Genomic DNA, 23,239 nt, shown 5'->3' with positions numbered 1-23,239 from the left:
AATTTCAACCAAAAAAACCTGCCTCGTTCTTGATTCTTTATAGGAAAATTACTGTCCCATCCTCCTCCCATCTTCCTAGCAAGGGATCATGTAAAACATACCACCACCTAGGGATCAATTAGGCAGTGAAAACCTAGAATTAAATCAGACTTGTTACTGAAAAGAGCTTGGACAAGATTGTTGAATTGCAAGTAACCGTTATTATCTCAACAATCTTTGCAAATCTATCAAGCGTTCAGGAGTGGGCTCTTTACTCGCAAGATGACTCAGATTTCAGAAGCAAAAGGTCACCATCAGTTTATAGTTAGGTGGCAAAGTTCTTAATGCTGCAAAACTGAAGCAAGGCAGTCTTTCAAATTAATCTGAATTGCATATTACTCAAAGCAGACCTTTCCCTTAGTCTGTGCTGATACACAGGCTGCTACTGTTCATGTTATGGCAACCTTTTACCTTAGGACATTAAAAGGACATTGGGGTTTCTCAATGAGCTACTATATTTTGCAGTTTTCTCAGGATGCTGTCAGGTTTTGCAAACAGGAAAAACAGAGAAAATAACATTTTTTTTGTTCTATAAGGCAAATGCACTAGTTGAATCAGACAATTATAAAATGGGTTGTAATACCAAAAAATATACACAGAATCAGAATACACGATTCATATATATATTTTATCTAAAAGTATTAGTAAAAACAGATTATAACTTCTGCAGGCAGACACTAGAATATTTGAGAATGTAGAACTAGAGTCATATGAAATATGTTTCTGCCCTCAGCAATAGCAAGCAGAACTGACGTATTTCTCACCAACCTCCCGTGGCTGCATCATGAGCATGCATTTCTTCACATCAAGTCCATGAAGTTGAAGTTGGGACTCAACAGCATACTGGAAGAGATTTCCATGCAGAACACGTTAGCACAATTACATGATAAAACAACTAAAAGAAAAACACATCAGAACTTCAGAGAATGGATTCAGATGCCTGCCTCCCACTGAAATTAACACTTGAAAACCTAATCCAACTTCACTGAAAAAATTCTGTATTTCCTTTGGTTTGAAAAAGATCAGAATTTAATTGGCATCATCAGACAGTAAGGATAAAGTCAAAGCCTAAATCCTACAGGATAAGTTTGCGGAGCAGAATGAGGGAGGAAATGTGGTGGAGGATGTGCTTTACCACATGCCAGCAAGCAAAGCCTGCACGGATAACAGCTACGGAAAAGACTGAATATTGCCTCCCCAGGGGCCCTGGGTACCCACTTTGCTTGGTAGCACGTGCTAAATCCCGGGCTGTCACATATACATTGCTGTCAACGCAAACGAGGTTTGACCAGCACATATACGCTGTCCCACGCTATTCGCACGTCTTCGATTTGCTGCACAGCTGGGAGGAAATGAGAGCTCTAAACTTGCAGGCTATTTTGAAAATCCTACCCACTGATTTTATCAATAAATAATGGTTCTGGAGATAGCATAAAAATCATCAAATAATAGGATAAAATAGTTTAAAATTACATGACAGGAACTGAAGTGACGGCAGTTGCACAGGTTATTACTGAAGTGCCGTAGAAATTTAAGATGATGGAGTCCAAATGCACAAGTGCACCTGGAACAAACATGGGATTAATATGAACATAGAATGAAGGCAATTTGAGGTTTATACATCTGTGACGCCATCTTCATTACAAATAAACCTGTTAGTAGCTTGAATCATTTTTGTCGCACCTTAGAGACCAAATTTGTTATCAATTTCCATGAGTTTACGGAGTTGATGATAAAGTAGCAGTGGGCCACAAACCCAAAGATTAATTTTCTCTGAGCTGTGATGCACGGGCTATTGTCTCCTATTTTATAGCAGACAAATTATGTTTGAACTAGTAATCTAAAGTGCTAAGAACAAACATTTCCATCTCTGTCTAGGGATATATAAGTGTTAATGTTGTGAGTTTGTATTGATTTGGTTTCATAAAGTAAAACAGCAACAAGAATTAATAAAACATTTACAACTTCAGTTGATTTAGGCCAGTAGTTTGCTCAATGTCTTTAAAAAGACTAATAAATCAATGTACTCATTCAATCTTTTCCTCTTGTAACATTTTTTATTTGAACAAAAGGAATAAAGCTACAATCTGTAAAATATGCTGAGCTCAAAAGCTTCTGACAGATTTTTTTATTGTAATGTTACTTGGACAAGATGAGCTAATAAATATTCAAATCAGGCTACTGATATTCTTTGGAAAAATATGATTAATAATACAAATATGGTGAAATATTAATTTCTTACATGGTCAGAGGGAAAGGCTCTGGCTTCTAGAAGAATTTTATAGCGTCTTGGAGTAGGCTTAAAGAAAGATAGCTGTTAAGAACAAAAACCAAAAAGGATATGTTGAAATGTATCTAAGCAGAGATGAGACAGATTCTCCCAGTATGTAACTTAATAAAGACTGCTTTACTTTAATGCAGACTACAGAGAATCCCCCAGAAATTACAAATATTTCTTCTTCCGCATAACATTTATCAAAGCAGGAAATCGTTATCATACTGTATTTCATATATCCATAACAAAAGGTCGCAGAAGTCCAGCAGTGAAAACTTGCAGTTACAGGAATCGATGGCAAAGCTTTGACTGCAGCTGGGGAAGCTGGGATTTCACCCAGCTCCATCCTGCAAGCAAAAGCAGCGGCTGAAGAGGAGCAAACACTGCAAAGGAATTGGATTTCCATTCCGGCCCTAAAACGTTAGCTATCAAATCATCCCCTCCTCTGAAACAAACCTGACGAAAGGACTAAGCCTTCTGCAAAGACCTCATCTCAGCGCCTGAACGGTCTTTCCTTCTCAGTTCCTCGCCTGGAGGCAAGTTGGACTTGCCACCATGCTGAGGGGACTAGGAGAAGACTTCTTTTTGTGTGAACCACACAAAGTGAAACTGCACGTCTTCATTCCGTTGAACCAAATCCTTAGAAATACTGGAGAACCAGACACAGGCTGTATGCAGCCACAGAGACACCTGCACGTAAGGAAACCACATTTATGGCCACTATTTCATAAAAAGCAAAATCAGATGCTGTACCACATTTTAGGCATGTATAAAACAGCAGAACTCAGAATGCCAACTCTTGTATGCAACTGCGTTTTAAGTCTGACTGAAATTACAGTTTTGTCTTGCTCACAGTTGAGCTCTTTTTTCTTAAACTTTGAAATTTGGTGTGGAATTCAAATTTGAGCAGTTATTTGTAAATGTTTCTTAAATAATAAGGTCTCCTGTCTGAGGATTGACATGCAGCACATGCAAGAACTGCTCAAAGTTCCCCTACAGAGTCCTTGGAAAATATTTCTCTGTGCAGGTTTTCTGCTTAAAATTAAGTGGAGCCAGGTGTTGCACAAGCCAAAGCATCATTCAAGATACAACTGCCAAGGTTTAAGAGAAGTTAGGCTATCATCCCGTTCTGTCTTTGTGAGGTCCTCAGAAAACATTTTGCTTACATTCACAAAGAAAGGAAAAAATACTTGTCAACACAACATCAAATATACATCGTAAAGACATACCATCTGGAGGTGCAAGTTAACAGTTAGCCCATTCATTAAGGCTACTTCATGCCTTTGGGCCCCTGAAATGATAAAAAGAAAAAAAAACTGGTTGGGGTTTTCTTTATAATTTCAGAGAAATCTAGTGCAGCGTTGAGAAAGCAAAAGTATGTTTTCAGTCAGTGTCTCTCCAAAGGCTGGAAAGTAAACAAACGTTTGAGGTGTCATCACAGTGAAGTAAAAAGATTTCTTGTCTGACTCACTACACCACACTGGCAGGAAAATATTTATTTTTTCAGGTCAGCCACAGAAAACAAAACCAATGAAGTATTTCCATTTCCCGGCAAACCACCAGTGGATTTATTATCATTAATACCTCAGAAAAAAATCAGGTCAGAAGACCATACGTAAAGCAAGACTTGCAGGCTTATTTTTGTCATAAGTTTATATATAAAGCAAGTCAGAAAACACATTGAGACAATCATCTATTGTAAGTGGTTACTGTAATGTCAAGCTAAATCTCATCCCTAATAAAAAAAAACAAGCAAAATTGGCCTATCAAATATAACAGACCATTATTAATGTAACAACTTAGCAAGAAGCCGTACCCACATAGCTCCAAGGAGGCTAATAACAGATGCCTTTTGGCTACAGCTAATCATGGGCAGAGCTAATGGAGGAACAACTAATTGTCATTACAAAGTATTTAGTAACAAATTCTCGAACCCTTATCAACCACTGGTGAAAGGTTTCAGGCAGGACGAGGGACCGCGTGTCGGGCAGGGCGCCACCGAGATATGGAGAAAATCAATTCCGGTTTCTTTCCATTTTGCCTGATGTCTTTTGCTGAAAAGCAGTAATTCACCTTTGATGCAAATCAGTGCTTTGAAGCTGGAAGATGCCCTCGTGCGCCTTGCCCCAGTCATCGCCTCGGTGGTGGAGTTCGCCAAAGGTGGAAAGAGGTTGCAGACGGGGAGGGATGAAGACAAGTGTAAGCAGGCGGGGAGGGCAACAGCTTCGACTGGGATCGATAAAGAGGAAAGGAAAACATGATGTTGGGGTAGAAAGGGTAAGGGGAGCCACAAGAAACAGAGAGGTGAATCCTGGGTTTCTCCTGTCCCTGCCTTGGAGGGCACCCAAGGTCCCAACCAACAAGAGGAAAGGCAGCAAGAGCACCAAGACACTCCCACCATATCCCAAAGAGTTTAGGATCAGGGAGTTATTACTTTGCCAGCCTAGGAAAAAAGACGTAACCGTGGGTTGAACTCAATACGAGTGGATATAGCCAAAGACCATGGAAATCTGTAATTAAGAAGGGTTTATTCATAAATTCTTGCCAAGTGGGCCTCAGCTTCTGCCACCACAGGAAAAGCCAAGAATCGTTCTGATTGAGGTATTCAAGGGCCTTTCTTTGTGTTGCTGAAATCTCGAAGTATTGGACAGAAAGATCTGTCAATAGCTGCCAGTGACTCCGGAGGACCCGTCCAGGGGATGAACTGGGAGGAAAAAGAGATGCCACAAATAAGTTCCCTCCTTCAGACACCAGGAACGTCATCAAGTTTGTGGGAAGAAATATAAGTAGACTTAGTTCTTCATAGGGAAAGATAAGCTCTTTTGCTCACTTAAACTCCTCTCCTTTGCTTTCTTTTCTTCCCTCTGATAGCATTGCATCTGCAGGCTCCATGCTGCTGAAAGAGGTCACCTTGTGGCTGTTCTATTGCAGATACAGAAGACAGCTAGAGAGAGTGATTGCAGCTCAAAACAGTATTATTTGCAGTCTTAATATTTCTATGGAACTCTTGAGGCTGAAAAAAAGGGATAGCATCAAGAAATGGTATTGTTCTTATTTCTCCCTCTGCTCCTTCCACGAAATCTGTGGCTTTCACAGCAAATTCTGCACAAGCAATCCTCTGCCTGCTGTACCGTTTCCATATGAAACAAATGGTTAATCTGTAGATCACTTTTAGCTGCATGCTAGCATCCCAAATTAAATATGACACTACATTTGTCATGTAAGTCTTGGTCTTCTGTAAATTATATATTTATTAAAAGCTTTCCATTATTGAATTTCATGCCCACAAAACAAACCTCATCCGTGTCATTGGAAAACTGTTATCCTTTATAACCTGCACTGCGTTTCGGAAAACAACCTTTCTATGATCCAATTAACCTATTACAATATTCAAAGACCCAGCACACAGGAGACAAAATTATGTTTGCTTTCTTTATTTCCTAACTTTATACCATATCTCCAAGACAGGCTGAAACCTGTATGTTCTGCTTGATAAATCTCCTCTTTAATAAAAGGAAGCAGCATTTGCAAAGTACAACTTCAGAGACAATTATGATTGCGTTAGGCAGGCACTGCCATCCTTCTCCTCCCTGACTGCAGTGGGAGCCTGACCCTCACCAGAGTAAGTAAAAAGCATTTTGTAAAATGATTGAAAAAAGGCTAAGGGCCCCAATTCTGAAAACAGTTTGGTTATTTCAAATAATCCTTATCACTCAAAGTCACTACAAATCTGCTAGGCATTCAGTCTTCCCTCAACAGAGACCTGCCTGAGCACATTGTACAGCAGCAGCCACACAGTTAATCTTGTTCCATCAGAAGGTGATCCTGCCAAGGTTGTAATGTTTTAATAAAGTCTGGTAGAAGCCGAGATTACCGTCACCGCGTTATGCCACTCAGCGTGAGCATAGAAAAAAGCTTTGGGCTCCATTGACCTTGATTCTGCATTTCACAATGTATTTACTACTGTAACTTTCATTGAACAAGAAAATGTGACTGCGTTTAATAAGCAAGGTGTTATAGCACTATAAACCATTAAACAAAGACATTTTACAATCTTTAGTCCATTCCTGAATAAATCCCACCAAATAATTTTTACTTACTACTACTGCTACTTAGAGGGAGAAATGACAATTCCTCCTCCTCCATAACAGATTAAATATTGAATAAAAAACAGGGTAAAATTCTGTTTGTTCTTACATTAAATTCACTAAAAAAAGTAAATTCAGAATTCACTCAATTCGTACATACTTGGTATTGCACCTTGCCTGAAAACAGTGCTCAACTGTAAATACCACATTGGAAGAGAGCATTTTAACATAACATTTTTCCTGTATTTATTCTCTTAGCCTTTTACTATTACCTAAAATTTTAAAAATCAAAACTTATCACAATGTGTCCATTTTTTGGGAAACATTAATTCATTTTCATTCTAAGAATCATTCACCTGGGTCCTGAAAAAAAGCTATTAGGATATTATATAAATAAACCCCTGCTGGCATGCAAATCTGAGGGCCAGATCTGAGCCCAACCCACATTTTATAGTTCAATTAAACAAAGTCCAAAAAATCCTGGAGAACAAAATCCAAGCTGATAATGCTGACATGCCCCTTACTGCTGAGGAAAACAGGACTATGAAACCACTTTGCAGCAAAGAATTTTTTTTAAAAAAGTAGGTTAATGGTAGGGTCACCTCAGTCATAATTTTGATAGAAAACTTGGAAATATACGTTTAAAATGAATAAAATTGTAATAAGTTCAATGTAGTCTGGCCATTGTGATTTAAAAAAAAAAGCACTAGTGTCAAATAAAGTTTGGGAAAGAAAAATAATGAGACTGACAAGCAAACAGATGAAGTTTAACCAAAGCTCTCACATCCCTCTCCTTACACGCAGAATACTTCTCTTAGTTAAACAAATATTATAATACACACTGAGCTGGCAGCCTCGACAAGACAGATGGTTAAGGGAAAAAAAGTCCCAGCCTGACTCGCTGCTTTCTGCAATGACTTTTAACCCAAAGCTGAGACCAAACCGCCCCCAGCGCTGGCACTGGGAGGAGGTCAGCACTCAGCCTGCCCCGACACCCTGTGGGGAGGGCACGGGGGCCCACGTTTTGCAGACGGAGCAGTAGGAAATGTTCACAGAAGTTGATGCAGAGAAGGATGATAATTCAGGTGCTTCAGGCTGCCCGTTGGGGGAATCTTGGCTCTCTCTCCTGGTTATGTGAAGAGCATCAAGGGTCTTACCTTGGTACTTGACAAATTTAGGTGCTTGAAAGTATGTAGCGTGACTGCTCTCCCACTCTCATAAGATGTAAGAGAAATTCTCCGCCTTCCAGTTAATTAAATCCAAGGTTTCCAATGTAAAAGCCCTTAGTATGCATAGGGCTCGTAGTGTGATGAGTTGCATTTCCCCACCTGCCCACAGCTTCCCAGTTATACCCTACCAGAAGGAGAACATCAGCTTGCCAGGAAAGATCAGTCAAACTAGAGAAATCCCTAAATCAGCCGCATTCAGCATTTCAACACCATCCACCCCTTTATATTCTCACATCTTTATGTTCTATGCTAGTTAACGGATGAAGGTACTGAGCTTGCCCTTGAACATAATGAAAGCAAGAGAAGTAATTTCTTAGCCTCCTGAGCAATACCAGGTACTATGGTAGCAACTTCTAAAATTAAAACAACCAATCTGCAATTTGGGTTTTATTTCATTCTGCAGATGGGATCGCTCTGCTTATGCCAGTGATGCCCAGTCTAGCCACGCTCATATTTCTGTTACCTTAGTGCTTACACCATGGATAGACCAACCATAACAATATTTTCTTATATTTGCTCTGCTCCAATAATAATGTCCAGTATTGTAGCTATTTGGAAACTTTATGAAGAAGTCAGGAACGGACTTTATTTATAAATATCTAAATAAACCTGTCATGAAACATTCCTTAGCATCTCTCTTTCCAGTTGTTCAGATCCCATTGGCTTCTCTTGAAGGAGAAAAACTATAACTTTCTCATTGAACACTTGTCTATAATTGGAGGAGAAATTACGAGACAGTATCTAGTGTACAGTAGGTCAACTTAACCGTAATATTTTTCCTTAGTGAAGGCACAAATGAACACATGATAATTCAGTTCAGACAGTCGGTATTGACAGTTGCCTTCAACACCGAAATTGAAATACTGGCCAAATCTCACTAGAATCTACTAACCTAGCCTTGACAAGGGCTGTAAGAATTGGGGAGAAAAAGGGTCCGTAGGCAACCCTGCCAAGATCATTTCTCTTCCCCCTTCTGACAGCAACAACTCTGAAGGAAATCCCAGTGAAAGATTATTTCAGCAACTACACACAGGTTAGAGTAAAAGGCAATAGATGAAATTTGCATTCCTACTCAGACAACTGCTTTCATGGCTGGCAAACTCACCAGGAGAAGTCTCCAGGGCTCCTTCTCAATCTCCAGAATAACCAGATGCATTTACTGCCGAGGTCCTGCAGCACTGCAGACTCCTCAAGGGGTACGGCAGGGTAATGGGAACTTACAAATAGCAGGTCCAGCCCCAATTATCTGCTTCATTGACATAAACAGTTCTCAAATATGAGGCTGGATTTAGTGGTGGGGAAAAGAGGAAAAGCGGAAAATGTCTAGATAGAAATCATTTTTCAAAGGGGAAAGTTCATTGGTTCACTTCTAGGAGAGAGACTGAGGATCTGTAATGCCAAGTGCCCTTTAAAAGGGCTTCACGTGTTAGACCAAGTGGTTTACGATGCTCCAAGAAACCCTTTGCCACAATTAGTTTCATGATATGCATATGCTCATATATTAACGCATAGGTTTGTCTCTTAAATCACTTGCAGCCTTAAAACAAAATGTTAGTCCCTGCACAAGGCAGTCAGAAAAACCACTTTAAAACCAAAGAATGCAAGGAACTGAATTCTGATTAGATAATTTCAGGGCTTTCAGTCTTAAAAAAAACCAAATTCGCTTTCATTTCTAAAGAAAGACTTGCCCTGCAGTTCGCACCTACCAACCAGCTCAGCCATCAGGTCCAGGATGCACTCGTCTGCCAAAGCCCACGGGCGCTGGCCATTGAAATGGCCATGAACACCTCTGAAAAGGAAGAGGCAAACAATGAAAACATATGCTGTTCCCTTTGGATCAGTCCTAAGAAACATACCTGGTTTGGAGATCCCACATTTGGAGGAAGGAGGAGGAGGACATCACCTAAACCGAGCATGGCACTTCTGCCTTGCCATTAAAGCTCTTAGCAAAGGCAATTCATTTGTTGGTTTGTGAGAGGTTTTCAATTGCCTGAAAACTCTTTATTTCAGCCCCCCAGATTTCTCTAGAAATCCCTCATGAGGTACGAGAAGGCTCCGGGAAAGGGCAGGGTGGTGGCCGGTGCGGGCTGGTACCCCACTAACCCCACATAAACTACACAGAGAGCAGAGATCCCCCTGCAGAGTTACTCCATCGGCAATTCTAGCCCAACATTGTATGGCGCAGAGGTACGGTAGACACGAACGCTGCCTCGCTCCCAAACAGAAATATTTCTTGTCAGAAGCAATTTCTGTCCTCCCGAATCTCCTGTCTGAACTCACCCTTCTGCATAAACCAGCAGGTACTTTATGTATATGCAGGGAAGCACCTGCCCAAACAGAGCTGCTTGCTAATTTTTATTGCTTCTCTTCTCCCTGCCAAATTGTTCTAGATCTAAGTGTGCGTGAAGCTTTTTGGTTTGACAGGGCACTTAAAAACTTTATTTTGCAAACTGTTCCTGTCTACAGTGGATCGTACAGTCACCTTAAACCTCAACGCGTCACTACTCCGAAGCGACAGACATGTACTTTCAGTCTGGATTAAGTGCTCTGAACTAATTTTTCCTTCCAACGTGACAGAGAAGTAAACTTCTAAGGTAGCCACCGTGCATATATAAATAAAAAGTTGCAAAGTTTCTTAAACATGAAGGACGTAGCATACAGATTTAAATGCAAATGAAGGCAGATTGAGAAAAGTAATAATGGTGCTAATCCAGGGGAACATTGCTCTGGGCTTCCATCTCACACTGGATGATTTTCATATTTGCTGAGCACCACAGGGTACTTGTGGAGTCAGAAATGCCAGGCTGCATGTGGCTGAGGCAAACCAAGTATAAAGCTGTTTCAAAACAGGGACTAAGCCAGTAGGAAACTGAGTAGAGAGCAAAAAAAAGCCCTAAAAGCTGTGATGAAAGAAAGGGGGGAAAAAAAAAAAAAAAGGAACAAGCAATAAACCTTTTAAAGAAGAACAGGCACACGATGTTCACTGAAAATCATGAGAAGATGTCTGGCAGATTAAGACATGAGAAAGGAGGGTGTATGAGACACTACCAGCTAGTCCCCCATGCTTAAGACTATTTAAAAGATTGGGTTTCCCTCCCACCTCCTACTTTCCCTTCTCAGGTAGAGTTTTGTTCCGTCTCCCACACAAATTACCCGGATGTTTTGCAGTCAGACCCTTTCTGATTGACTTGGGTCTAATACACGCCTCCTAGGGATATTTCCAAAAGAATCACAGTCCCAAAGAAAAGAAGAACTGCTGCAAAAAGCACAATTTGTCTTAACCATTTCATGCCTCTTATCCTTGCAAAATACCATTTGCTTTTGGGCTAGTTTAGGTCGACAGCTGAAGGAGGGCTCAGGTACGACTGAACACCTCTTACAGATAAAATAACCTCCCTATGTTCAACAAGTCCGGCTCCACACAAACAACGAGGAGGACCCTGATCCCGAATTTGAATAAGGTCACGGTACACTAGCTGACTGCTTTTCTCCGGTTTAGAATTGCTCTCTGATGAGACCTTGATAGCAGAAAGCGGGCAGTGTGAAATAGCACTCATTTACGAGAACATTTCGTAGATGAGGAATAAAGGCAGTAGGTGGGTAAGGGAGAAAATGCGGTAAGGGGCAGGATTAGTGCTAAAAGTTCCTTCCCTCTATCAGACCACAATGCAGCTGCTTTCCCTGAAGACAGTGGTATGTGTTTCACAAACAGCAAGACACTTATTGCTAATTTCCCTTCTTATTCTTAACTGTAATATAGTGATCAAGGGACTTCGAGGTAATACAGACCGTTAAAATAAAAAAACCCCGAAGATTTTCAGTGGCTCCCAGCCCGAGGGGATCTGTATTTCTGAAAGAGGATAGTGGACATAATAAGACAGGAAAAAGAAGCCGTAAGTACCTATGGGATTCTCTTTCATTAGCTTTCTCTGATTTTATAGCCATTAGTGTCCTTCTAATGGGAATTTACTGATGAAAGCTCTCTCTACCAGCACACAGGACTAACAAAATTTCAGAATAAATTTCCAAGTTAACATGAAAACAGATATGAGATTTTGGGCATGAGAATATTTTATTTTGAGAAGAAAACATGGAAATTTAAGTATATTGAAAGAGGGGAGAGCTAGCATTAATTATTATTCATATTATTATTATTATTACAGCACAGCTTACAGCTTGCCTCCCTCTTGATGGCCAATATAAATGCCAAGAGACAAAAATTATTGCAGCTAAAATGGTAGTTAAAGGCATATTCTTGGACCCTTTTTTTATTTTAATCACATGAAACTCTGTAGCCTTTGCTGATGGCACAATACATCCTATTACACTTAGGTTGTAAAATTCTATGCTCTGCCTCAGAGAATTTATATCTCTGTATATTATGGCACCCCTCTCTCAGCTCTGGTAGGCACTGGGGGTAATAATCTTTAAGGACACAACTGCAGTGCTTCTGGCATTCCCCTCAGACACGGATAGCCTACGTCTCATTTTGTTGCCTCTGCACCCTGGGTAGCAAGAGAGAGATTTAAATCGAGGTGCCCAAATTAATCAATACAAAACATGGCCCATCAAATCATAAAGCATCATACAAACAAAATTATTTCTTAAACTACTGTGAGAGTTCCTCATTGTGCAAATTAATTTTTAGTCGGTTGCCATTTTATTTTCAATTTGGCAGGAAATCACAATGCCACATTTTATTCGCTGAGGTCTGGTTGATTTAAAGCTCGCTAGGGGAGCTAGAAACACATTTTCTGATATGATCCCAGGCTTTCAAAGGCATTGAGAAAAGGGATTTAAATTAATTGCCAGCTTCAGGAATCTTCTGCACTCATCCAAATCTTGTTCAAGTGGAAATTTTCCTCTTGTTTCTTTGCCAAAAATGATGCAAGGTATTTAATGAGCCAATGATGACTTTTAAGTTTGACCACGGTTTCAAGAAAAGAAACAGACAAAAGAAAGGAAGAGGTCGCCGAAGAAAAAAGAACTGTATGGAGCGGTAGGTTGAAGGCAAATCTAAAAAACCCAAGGCATTAAAACAGGCATTTACAGCTCTGACATACAACCTGCTGAAAGACACAATGCAGAGATGAGTCCTGCCGAATGGCAGGAGAAGTGGCTCTGTCAAACAGAACGTGCCCAAGCCCCGCCAAGCTGCACTCCTGCTTTCAGGGCTGTTCTATCTTGCAGGATTAGTTCAGCACATAGAACCAAAGTTACCTTTTGACTCACTGAAAATAGTCTTTGCTACTGCAGCTGCTATATTATAAAGCCTTCCACGGACTTGGAGGGGTTTTGTCTACTATATTCATGTCAGAAGCCTGTTGCCAGACTGCTTCAATATTTAGAAGTATATATACGTATTTTGTTTCAAGCCTCAATTTATTAATTCCTAGTTTATATTTACTGTGCCAGCGTGTTATTTCACATAAGCGGCTCCTTTTTTCCCCTGTGTTTACCCCTTGATAGATCCACAGAGAACAATAATTTTTCCTTTCAGTCTAAGCAACACTAATCCTCAAGACTTCCATACAGCAGGTTCTCCACTCCCCAATCAGCCTACCAGCCTTTCGCAAGAGCATAAAAAAGGCCGTGGCAGACTCCCTTCTGGTTTAACAGTTCCACTTCAATGAGTTACTCGGACGTGAGAGACATTGCCCGCTGCAGCGAGTATGTTCACCTGTAATAATGATTCTGTAAAATATATTAATTACTTAAACAGTTCTGCTGGGCAAAAGGGAAAACAAGACACTGCAAAGCACCTCTCGGCCTTTCTCCAACCCAACAAGTCACTTGAACTTTGGTCTTTTAGATTTCAAAAAGCTGGATTATTGGCTACTCTAGGCTAAGCACGGAAGAGACAACTCTTCATCACTTTTTGCTGCTCATTCAATAAATCTTGGATTTAGCTGAAATCAAAACAGAAAGAAAGATGAAGTCTCAAAGGCTCTTTTTTAATCCATACTAAGAATGCCAGCGGCTTGAATTTGTAGTCTTTATACATTAGCATAAAAAAAGAGGACTGAGGAACGTGGAAAGAAAGAATACAAAAACAGAACAGATATGTGGGAGGCAGATGTAAGAGAAGAAAACTATAACCCACCATTTAAAGGCGGGGAGAGAAGAAAGGGACAGTGACACTGTAAGGGGGAACACAACCAGAAAGAAATGCATGAAAGGTCTCTTTCTCTCCAGGCCTTACTCTAATGAGTTGCCATCACCACGCAGAGCTAAAGCTGTGAGATTCCCTGCCCTTGAAAAAAGGTACCAGGTAATCTTCCTTTTCACTCTCGCCATCAGCTATAAGCAGTGAAAACTATTTAAATAGACAAGTATAGTAGCTATTTGAGATGAGTCCCAAGACACAACAAACAGAAAATGCGATAAACCAATTTATAAGAGAGCCAGAATCTATATCATTACTGACTTGAAGGATGTACCTAATTTGCATGCCATTTCTTAGATTCTCACTACTTATTTATCTAAGCCACAGACACTAAATTCCATGCTGCCAACACACAAGCTATTGAACAGGCTTCGGCTGGTAACAGCTACTACCTTAGACTGGATTTTGCTAAGCTATCCTTGGTGTCTGGAATAAAAGCATCCATTTGTGCATCTCCAACCACCTATTTCTTTGCAGCCCCCAGCACCCGATCCCTCCCATCAGCTTCTTTAAGCATAAATTGCTCTTTTCAAATTTAGCAAGATTTTGTTGTGGGTTTCTGTTGGGTTTAGTTTGTGTTTGATTTTTTTTTTTTTTTTTTTAAACTTTCTGATTTATTCTGGGTAAGGTGTTTGGGGACAAGCTGTATTTTTGCCAAACAGCCTTTCTAGATTTGCTCCCTCTCTTCCGATGGCTTGAAATTATGTTCAGCCATATTTCCCCCTTAGATATAGCTACTGAAGGCACTTTTGATCTTCTGGAGAAACATGCTGCCTACCCTTTTCTTTCAGGTTTTTATAATCATCGAGGAAAAAAAAAAAAACCCATCCTTCACTGTAGAAAAGGCAAATATAAGAATGGAAGTGAACCAGTGAAAAGGTACAGTGAAGGAGCTGAAATATGTTTGCACTCCCAGGGCATCACTCTAACAGATAAGAGTGCTATCTGACTTTTACCTATTGAAAGAGCTCAGCTGTTCCCCTGATAAAGTAGGATAATCATACAGAAATGGACAGGGTTGCAATTTTTTCAAATGACTGGAGAAACTGCAGAGCTGTGCTGAATGAATAACCAGGAGGAACAAGTGCTTCCCAAAGTTCACATTCATTCCCATTCATTCTCAACCTTCTTCTCACTTATAAGAATACAAGTAATAAATAGGAAACAGTAAACCATTTTTATTAACCCACAGCATTCATATATTAACAAGTGAAAGAGCAACTACAGAGTTTTCACATTTACATTGTGAAGCCTCCATCTAGACTGTTTCTACTGAACCAAGGCTGCCCAGTTAGCAGAATTAGTTTTTCCTCTTCTGTCTCCCCATATTTCCTCTGCTCTCTCACCATGAAATCACATCTGTTCCACACATATCCCGCACCCTGTAAAAGTGTTCATCACTCTCCCAGCTCACTCACTCATCTGGATGTTATTTTCCTTTCCCACCTTCAGCTCCCTGGTTTTTACTTATCTTTTTCCTTACTCCTCTCTGCTCCAGCTGCTCAGGCAGGTGCTGGACATCTCAAATCACAGACTCTCCATGGAAACAAATAAAAAAAAGCAAGCTTTTTTCCCCCTCCTATATATCCAAAAGTTCCCCATTTGTTATGATGACAATGCCCCTTTCCCTGCAATGCTGAAATGTGTCCCTGTGCTGGTTTTGCCTGGGGAAGAGTTAATTTTCTTCATAGTAGCTAGTGTGGGGCTAAGTTTTGGATCTGTGCTGGAAACAGTGTTGATAATTCAGGGATGTTTTAGTTACTGCTGAGCAGGGCTTACCCAGAGCCAAGGGTTTTCTGCTTCTCCCCCCACCCCACCAGCGAGGAGGCTGGGGGGGCACAAGGAGTTGGGAGGGGACACAGCCGGGACAGCTGACCCCAACTGACCCAAGGGATATCCCAGACCATAGGACGTCATGCTCAGCACATAAAGCTGGGGGAAGAAGGAGGAAGGGGGGACATTGGGAGTGATGGCATTTGTCTTCCCAAGTCCCCATTAGGTGTGACGGAGCCCTGCTGTCCTGGGGATGACTGAACACCTGCCTGCCCGTGGGAAGTGAGGAATGAATTCCTTGGTTTGCTTTGCTTGTGTGTGCAACCTTTGCCTTCCCTATTAAACTGTCTTTATCTCAACCCATGGGTTTTCTCACTTTTACCCTTCCGATTCTCTCCTCCATCCCACCGTGGGGGAACAAGAGAGCGGCTATGCGGGGCCGAGTTGCCGGCGGGGGTTAAACCACAACAGTCCCTCTTTTGTCCTCTCACCTCTCTTACTTCAGCTCTTCCGCAGAGCTCATTGCAATCCACCCTCAGCTCCTCACCGAGATGCTCCTGAGAAGACAGGAATGCTTCTTTCTAATAAAATGAACTTTTCAGGCGGAGACCTGGTTTAAGAGGAGCCAACGACCTGCCAGCGCTGGCAGCAGCACCACCCATGCTCGGTGCCATTTCAAGGGGAACTGCCCATTGCAAGGCCTGCGGGGTGAATCACATGCAGTTCGAAATACTAATTGGAAAATCACAGGGCCTGAAACTGAATCATGTTCACCAGCAAGTCAGCGGTAACCAAATGAGTTCGTACGTCTTGTGTATAAACACACGTAGCAATCAGATGGGGATGGTTAAACTGTGCAGGTCCTCCAGATGAGCCAAAGCAGAGCCACCACGCACAGCACGGGTTATCATAGTTGGAGGTTTCTCTTTGCCTGTTTTACTGCTCATACCTTTAAAGGAGATTTAAATAGCGCTGGGGAAACACCGAACATATTTTACTCCCAGGCCATAGTGGTTTTTAACACACTATCCTTCTATTCAAGCATTTTGCAGGCAGGTCCCAAAATAAAACAAAGCGCTCATCTGAAGCACAGGGTAGCGTCTCACGTACCCTGCTGCGTACTCACGTTCGAGCCCACTTGTCCAGTTCTTCATCCAAGTAAGTTTTAACTTTTCTTGGCTGGAGCCCAAGAGAATTCCCAGCAAAATATACACAGCTCTCCTCTCCGTTCGCCAGGCTCAGGTCAGCTGCGGAGGGAAACCACAGAAACAACGTGCGCGTGAGAGCGAGCACAGGAGGGACACACATACACATACACATACACACGTGTACCACCACCCAAAGCTCTGCCCGTTCTGGAGCTCCCTCGGACACCAGGATCCCCATGCGCAAACAGAGGTGCCGCATCCTGACCTTCCTCCCAGGACACCGCGCGGGTGACCTCGCCAAGGGATCGAAGGAGGAAGACGGCCGGGCAATTTGCAAGCAGTTATTCCCTTCATCCTCCTTCAATTTGTGGCCAAGTCCATCTGTACCTGTTCTGGAGCTAATGTGAGTTCAGCATTAAACCCCCAGGTCTCTGGGGCTGCGTGGGAAGCAGCCGCTGGCACCGATTTTGTCAGGTCTGTAACCAACGGTGAGTGAAGAGGGAGCATTTTCCTGACCAGGCTATCCTATCCACTTTTCTTCCCCAATCAATATAGTCCTACTCTGAGTCGTGAAACTGCTTGAATTGTGCATTTAATAAAAGTTAAGACTAGGTAAATCTGTGTCTTTCATGTAAGTTCTCCCTGCATGATTAAATCGCTATTTAGAAAAAGGTAGTCATTGCACAGAATATTTTAAGGCAGTCTCAAAAGTTCTTGTCTTGTCAGCATATATTGTGGGCTGCACTTCATGTCATCATCATCTGAGGAGGAGGAAATCTATGTTGACAAATCCTTTCAATGATTAGGAGAAAAGCAAGGAGGTAGAAATTTATAAATAATACCTCTAGTGAGGTTCTGAACAATCTAATTACCCCATGTCATCATCTATCAATCCAAACATTGCCTTTTTCTATTATTTCTCATGTTAGAGATTCTTGTAGGGACAAGTGATGGCGACCTTCTAGAAGTAGTAAGTAATTTGCATTCACCTAGACATATACTTACAATACCCCAAAAGCTAACATTACATGGATTTTTGGTAAATATACTCGATATACCTCAGAAAAAAAGATCAAATGAACGAGTATGTTAAGACACATGCTAGAAACGAGTGATAAGATTGCATTGTCTGTGAAAATTTTATGTTAGGTCTGTGGAAAAATAGATTAGATGCCTGGAAAAGGTCTCTTACTACCTTTTGCACTAACAATTACCAACTTCATTGAACTTCACCAGAAACACATTTTTCAGAAGTATAGACAACTTGGGTAATTTCTTAATTAAAGCTTTGGAAGCTTTTAAAAAGCAGAAGTCAGAGAGCAATTTCAGCCTAATCTGTTTTACAGATACTATGTCTGTTTTTCATCTCTGTCCTAATATGAATGAAAACAGAGAGGCATAAATATTATCCATGCTCTTAAATCGGTTCTATTAACAGTTCTTTTCCTATCAAGAAACACAATAATACTGCCTCACTGGGAATAGAGAGAAGGATCTTTGCTCAAGAATTTGGATACTCTTTGCACTCCAATCAAGCATTAAAACAGGTGAGGAATTATAAGCAAGTTAGCTTTTCTTGCACCACAGCCCTTTCTAAATAAAAATGCCTCTTGGGTTGCTGTTGGAGAGAGATGGCATTACCACTTTGACAAAGTGTATTTTTCTACTTTTACACCTGTTACTTTGGATATTCTTTTTAGGGCATGTTATCAACTCTGTATTGGGCTGTACTCTTTTAGTTTTCACAAAAAGCCATTTAATTCCCCCAATCTGACATCATTAAAAGACTTGGTTTAGACCGCTGCTGCTTCCCAAACTAGGCTTGGTTTTTGCAGCATCTTTGTCATTTCACAACTTCTCCTGACCAGCACACCATTGTGCTCCAACATTTCCTTGGTCACTGTGATATTCTTTACAGTAACACATTTGTTTTCTTAAAATTAGCACTTATCTTTCCCCAAATCACCCTCATTTCTCACAGTATTGGCCCTTTTTACTTCTGGAGGAGCTGCAGTTGACATGCAATATATGTTGAAATATTCAAATAGGAAATAAGCACAACTAACGAAATAAAGGCTGGTGCAAAACAAACAGGACATAATTATTGTAATGTGTCCTTAGAGTAGCCTGAATAAAAAATACCTGAACAATAATTTACATTAAGATTAATTAGATACATTATAAATTATTCTCACACCTACTCAAATTCATGCAAACTGGTCAGATCTAATAACGTACATTATTTTGCATACTAAATATACCAATTGGTCTACATTAAAGATGTATTTCTATACCTTTTAAACCTTAAAGAAAAAGCAAGTTTATTTTCAGAAATATTCAGTCCAAACAAAAGAGAAAAGTACAATGTCTTTATTAACTAGAAAGGAAGGACTAAATCTGCTTATATGTATCTGAGTCCTATCCCTTGCTGAAGGATAAAAGATCACCCCTTTCACACCTTCCTATAGCCCCTTGACAAGCCCTCCAAACAAAGAGCCAGGTTTATATGATTAACCACTACCTTTAACCATCTCTTCAGGGAAATATAGCTCAACATTTTCACTCTGGGACATCTTTTTATTCCCAAGAAACCCAAAAGATGCTCTATTCCTTTACAAGATGACAAAGCCTAAGCCATAGCCTTAATCAGATTGGTGATTCGGTGCCCGACTGCCAACTGCAATCCCGTCATTCCTACCTCCTCCCCGCAGTGCACGAAAAAGCGTTAAGGAGACTTTGTTGACAGCTCGGAGAAGAGCGAGGAGGACCAAACATTTCTCTAAATCTTCCGTTGTCATCTTTTTCTATCTGCTCACTTGAGCCTTGTCCCTTATGCTCGCACATAAAAACTCAAAGATTTGCCAGGGAGTTAGTCTGCTAGTGGTTTCCACTTGATTGATATAACAAATAAACAGCTGTGACAGTTTATAAGTTGATAACTAAATTAAACTATTATAATGACTTTCTAAATATTTTTTATGTACGTCATCTTACAGTTGTCTCCTATGGATGTTCTCATCTGCTTCTTGTAAGGCTTCACTTTAAAACCTCATTGTAATGTTTTATGTAAATACATAAAGAATATTTGATGGCTAATATCTGTAATGACATTTATCTTCAGAAGCATGTTATCTAGAATCCACTCCTGCGCTCAGATAAGTGTCATAGGAGATCTGTCTCTATAGTATAGACACACAATGTAAATATATATATATTTACTCCCCTGCTGTTTTTCAGCAGGGAAGCTGTTCCTGATGACAGCTGAAGCACAGAAAAGAGACAGGTGAAAAGAGGAGGAGAAAAACCCTCAATTTGGGAACACAGGAATGATAGGTTCTCTGTGCTGTTCAACTGGTACTACTTTGTAGGCTGCTTATCTTCACTAAAACACATACATCCACAGTCTCAGGGCTAAATATTATAGTAACTACGGAAAAAACCCACACATCAGCAGTCTTTGGGTCTAAATACTATAGTAATTGGAAAAAAGAAAAAAAAAACCCAATAATGGACATTGGAAGGGAAGCCATGAAAACTGTCCCAGGGGTATCAAAACCTCTATGCACTTCTCAGAAAATTCTTTAATCTGAAGCTGCTGCAACACTACGCTGAAAAGCGACCTTTCACATTCTTGAGAGACATTTGACACACCGCAGTCAAAGACATGGCTGCAGTTCAGGTGCCCGACTTGAGCTGGATTCCGATAGCACAGCCAGATTAAGGGCAGCGGCGCAACGGCCACGTGAACTCCCTTCCAGCATCTTTCCAGCTTTAGAGGGACATTCTGCAGCGGTATGGTGACAGCTGAAGTGGCTTTGAGTATAGAATAGTCATACCCAAACAAACAGATGGGGGTTTAGGAAACCATTTTAAGCAACCGGGGGGGGGAGGAAATTACTTCTTGGCAGACAGGCTGACAACACCTCCTCCATGCAGAGGAAGCACCTAGTTTAAATATTTGTAAAGTGTCCAGTTCTACTCCGAATAATATAAATAGCAAAACTCAAGGATTTAAATGTGGGGAAAGATAAGCCAATACCACCAGTACACAGAGAACCAAGATTTATCATCTCTGTGTCCTAAGGACAGGAGCAGACTGCATTCCTAACATTCATCATTGCTTGGCAGGAAGATACTGAAGACAAGGATTGTTTCAAAAGATCTCCAGGAACTCAGACGATTGATACCATTTTTCTATCACAGATCCTCACGGGACAATCTGGGACATGTACCTGTAGTTTCTCAAGTACCATCAGTACTTTTCAGAAAAAAAAAAAAAAATCTGCAGAAAATTGTACCTGTATTTATTAGAAAATGAAAATATTTTGCAAGAAAGTTCTATGATATTTTTTCCTTTAATTTTTAATAGAAGCTTTCTGCCAACGTGGAAAAGGAGGAGCATGATTATGCCTGTATATGTTCACCATCTAAGGAAATAATATACCATTTCTTCAGCTTCCAGTGTGCTATGAGCAGGGCCTGCAGAGCAAGCATAGCTATTGCTCACCATGTATTTTATATGTGAGCTGAAAATAAACCCAGACAGGACGTGGGAAGCAGGAGAAGAGCCCAGGACCACGCTGCCTCCATAGGTGGGTGCTCCCACCAGGTTTCCCTGCGTGATTTTGGCCAGACACAGCAGCAGCAGTGGGTACAAAAAAAAAAAAAAAAAAGGAAAATATTTGGTACTTTTGCTCAGCTGGGAGTGCTAACCTGAAGCAAATGCTTCTCTTTCAGCTTGCCAGCCTTCCCGCACACCCCTCCTGCCTCCCTGCCTGTACACCAGGTCCTCTCCATGCCCAGGCATGCCACAGGCTCCTCAAAACAACCTACAGACCAGGAACGAAGCAGGAAAATTTCGAGAACCATTTTGCATGGCTACATTGAAGCCATGTGCAGTTATCTATTTGTAGGCAATTCGTGAGGAAAGTGGGAAATATCTTCAAATAAAAGGTTTCATTACGAATTATTTGCTCAGATCAATTATTTGTTCTAAGGCACAGGCTTCCATTTGGCCTCAGGAAGAAAATCATCTCTACTAGCAGCAATAAGGCATAAATGTTAATATAATATATGTACCGTCTCTTTCATTAACTAAAATAATTGTAACTAGATAGATAATACCAAACTACATTATACCAAGGAAGCAACTGCTCTGCACTATTGTAAGTGACATTGCCGTTTCAAACCATTAGATAGAAATGCTTCTGCCTATAATTTTCAATCAGTCACTATATTGTTCAAAGCAGCTGACTGACAGCATAAGCACCATGTAAGTACTGTATCCTCACATTTTATTCAGGATGGGAATGAGAGCATAAAGCTTTTGGTGCTAGAATAAGTTGATGGATTGATTTAGCAACACCAGGGACATACTGTGCTCAGATATGACTGCAATTGCTCAATTATCTCATAAGTGACAATGATTTCCAAAGATTTGTGACAAACACATGCGGAAGACGTGAAGCCCCACCCTTCCCTCCCTCCGCTCCCTCACTGTAATTATAATTCTCACTTGGAGGCAGATCTTTGACTTTTGGGATACAGAAACATTCACGAAGATTCTTTAACTCATCTTCTTCATCTAAGTAAGCAGCAAGTTTCTTGTCTGTGGGACTGCATCCTAGCCGCAAGGCAGTTTGTTCTAAAATGGTTGCTGGTAACACAGGAGAAGACGGATCCATTTTCAGGTCATTCAATTTCACCTTAAAATGAAAAATGCCACAGTTTAGCTTCTGCAGTATGCATATTCATGCGTGGCTGATAAGCAGCCACTAAAGCTGCATCATTCAAGACCCAAACTTCCTTGATTTAAAGCTTTTCAAAAGTGAAGTTTTTGAATAGAACGGTAAAAGCGATCAATTCAAGTATTTCCAAGGCAACATATTGCTGTAACCCCCAAAGGCTTTTTTTTTTCCTCTATAGATATGATGCTCTTCCCTTTTTAAGCTATATCAGCAGGTTCTAAGTTGTCCCACCAGACCGATAGCAGTTACAAACGTTGAAGTGTCATTCACAATTCTGAGATCTCAAAGCCAGAGGCAGCATTATTGCTTCTGCAGTCTGTGCTCCTAAAAATAACAGGTGCACAGCTACACTGAATTTGTTTCCAGGCTGTGCAACGTTCAGCCTCTTTCAGTTTTTCTGCCTTAAAAATAGAAAAGGGTGTTTGTGTACAGCCGTGCTCACGTACAAGGGCAGAGCAGGCAGGATACAGATGGCAGACAAAGGCATCGTTAGAAATGTAGCTTTCAAGACCAGGACCTTGAATTAATATTTCCTTCTAGCTACATCGAATATTGGCAAAGAAAATTTATGACACATACTCTGTACTTTAGGGCAAAACTTTGCCGGTGCTGCCTGCTGCATCCTTTTGCAGAAGGTGGTCAAGAGGCTCATTGAGGTGCTTGGTGGTTGCCCCAGTTTAGGGACCTGTATAGTTAGACCACAGAATATTCTTTGCCTTTTTAACATCCCCAAGAGTTTTGGTGCAACAGAAAAACTCTAGGGGATAGGCTGAA

The 23,239-nt window shown here is 40.8% G+C and overlaps 1 protein-coding gene across 1 annotated transcript in view; it reads right to left on the bottom strand.

The window, feature by feature from the left end:
- The window catches only part of KYNU (kynureninase), a 53,808-nt gene extending 31,406 nt beyond the window's left edge, over positions 1-22,402 (bottom strand). The window contains exons 1-6 of the mRNA XM_010575188.1: positions 22,234-22,402; positions 16,697-16,817; positions 9,338-9,420; positions 3,544-3,605; positions 2,282-2,353; positions 808-882 (exon numbers count right to left, since the gene is read on the bottom strand). Of these exons, the coding sequence (XP_010573490.1) occupies positions 808-882; positions 2,282-2,353; positions 3,544-3,605; positions 9,338-9,420; positions 16,697-16,817; positions 22,234-22,402 (582 nt within the window). The remainder of the gene's footprint in view (positions 1-807; positions 883-2,281; positions 2,354-3,543; positions 3,606-9,337; positions 9,421-16,696; positions 16,818-22,233) is intronic.
- Between the last annotated feature and the right edge of the window lie 837 nt (positions 22,403-23,239).

The sequence above is a fragment of the Haliaeetus leucocephalus genome, unplaced genomic scaffold, assembly GCF_000737465.1.
Source record: "Haliaeetus leucocephalus isolate CR32 unplaced genomic scaffold, Haliaeetus_leucocephalus-4.0 Scaffold451, whole genome shotgun sequence".
In the NCBI taxonomy this organism is placed as follows: domain Eukaryota; kingdom Metazoa; phylum Chordata; class Aves; order Accipitriformes; family Accipitridae; genus Haliaeetus; species Haliaeetus leucocephalus.
Note: the sequence above shows the minus strand (reverse complement) of the source record. Positions and strands in the feature narration are given on the sequence as shown.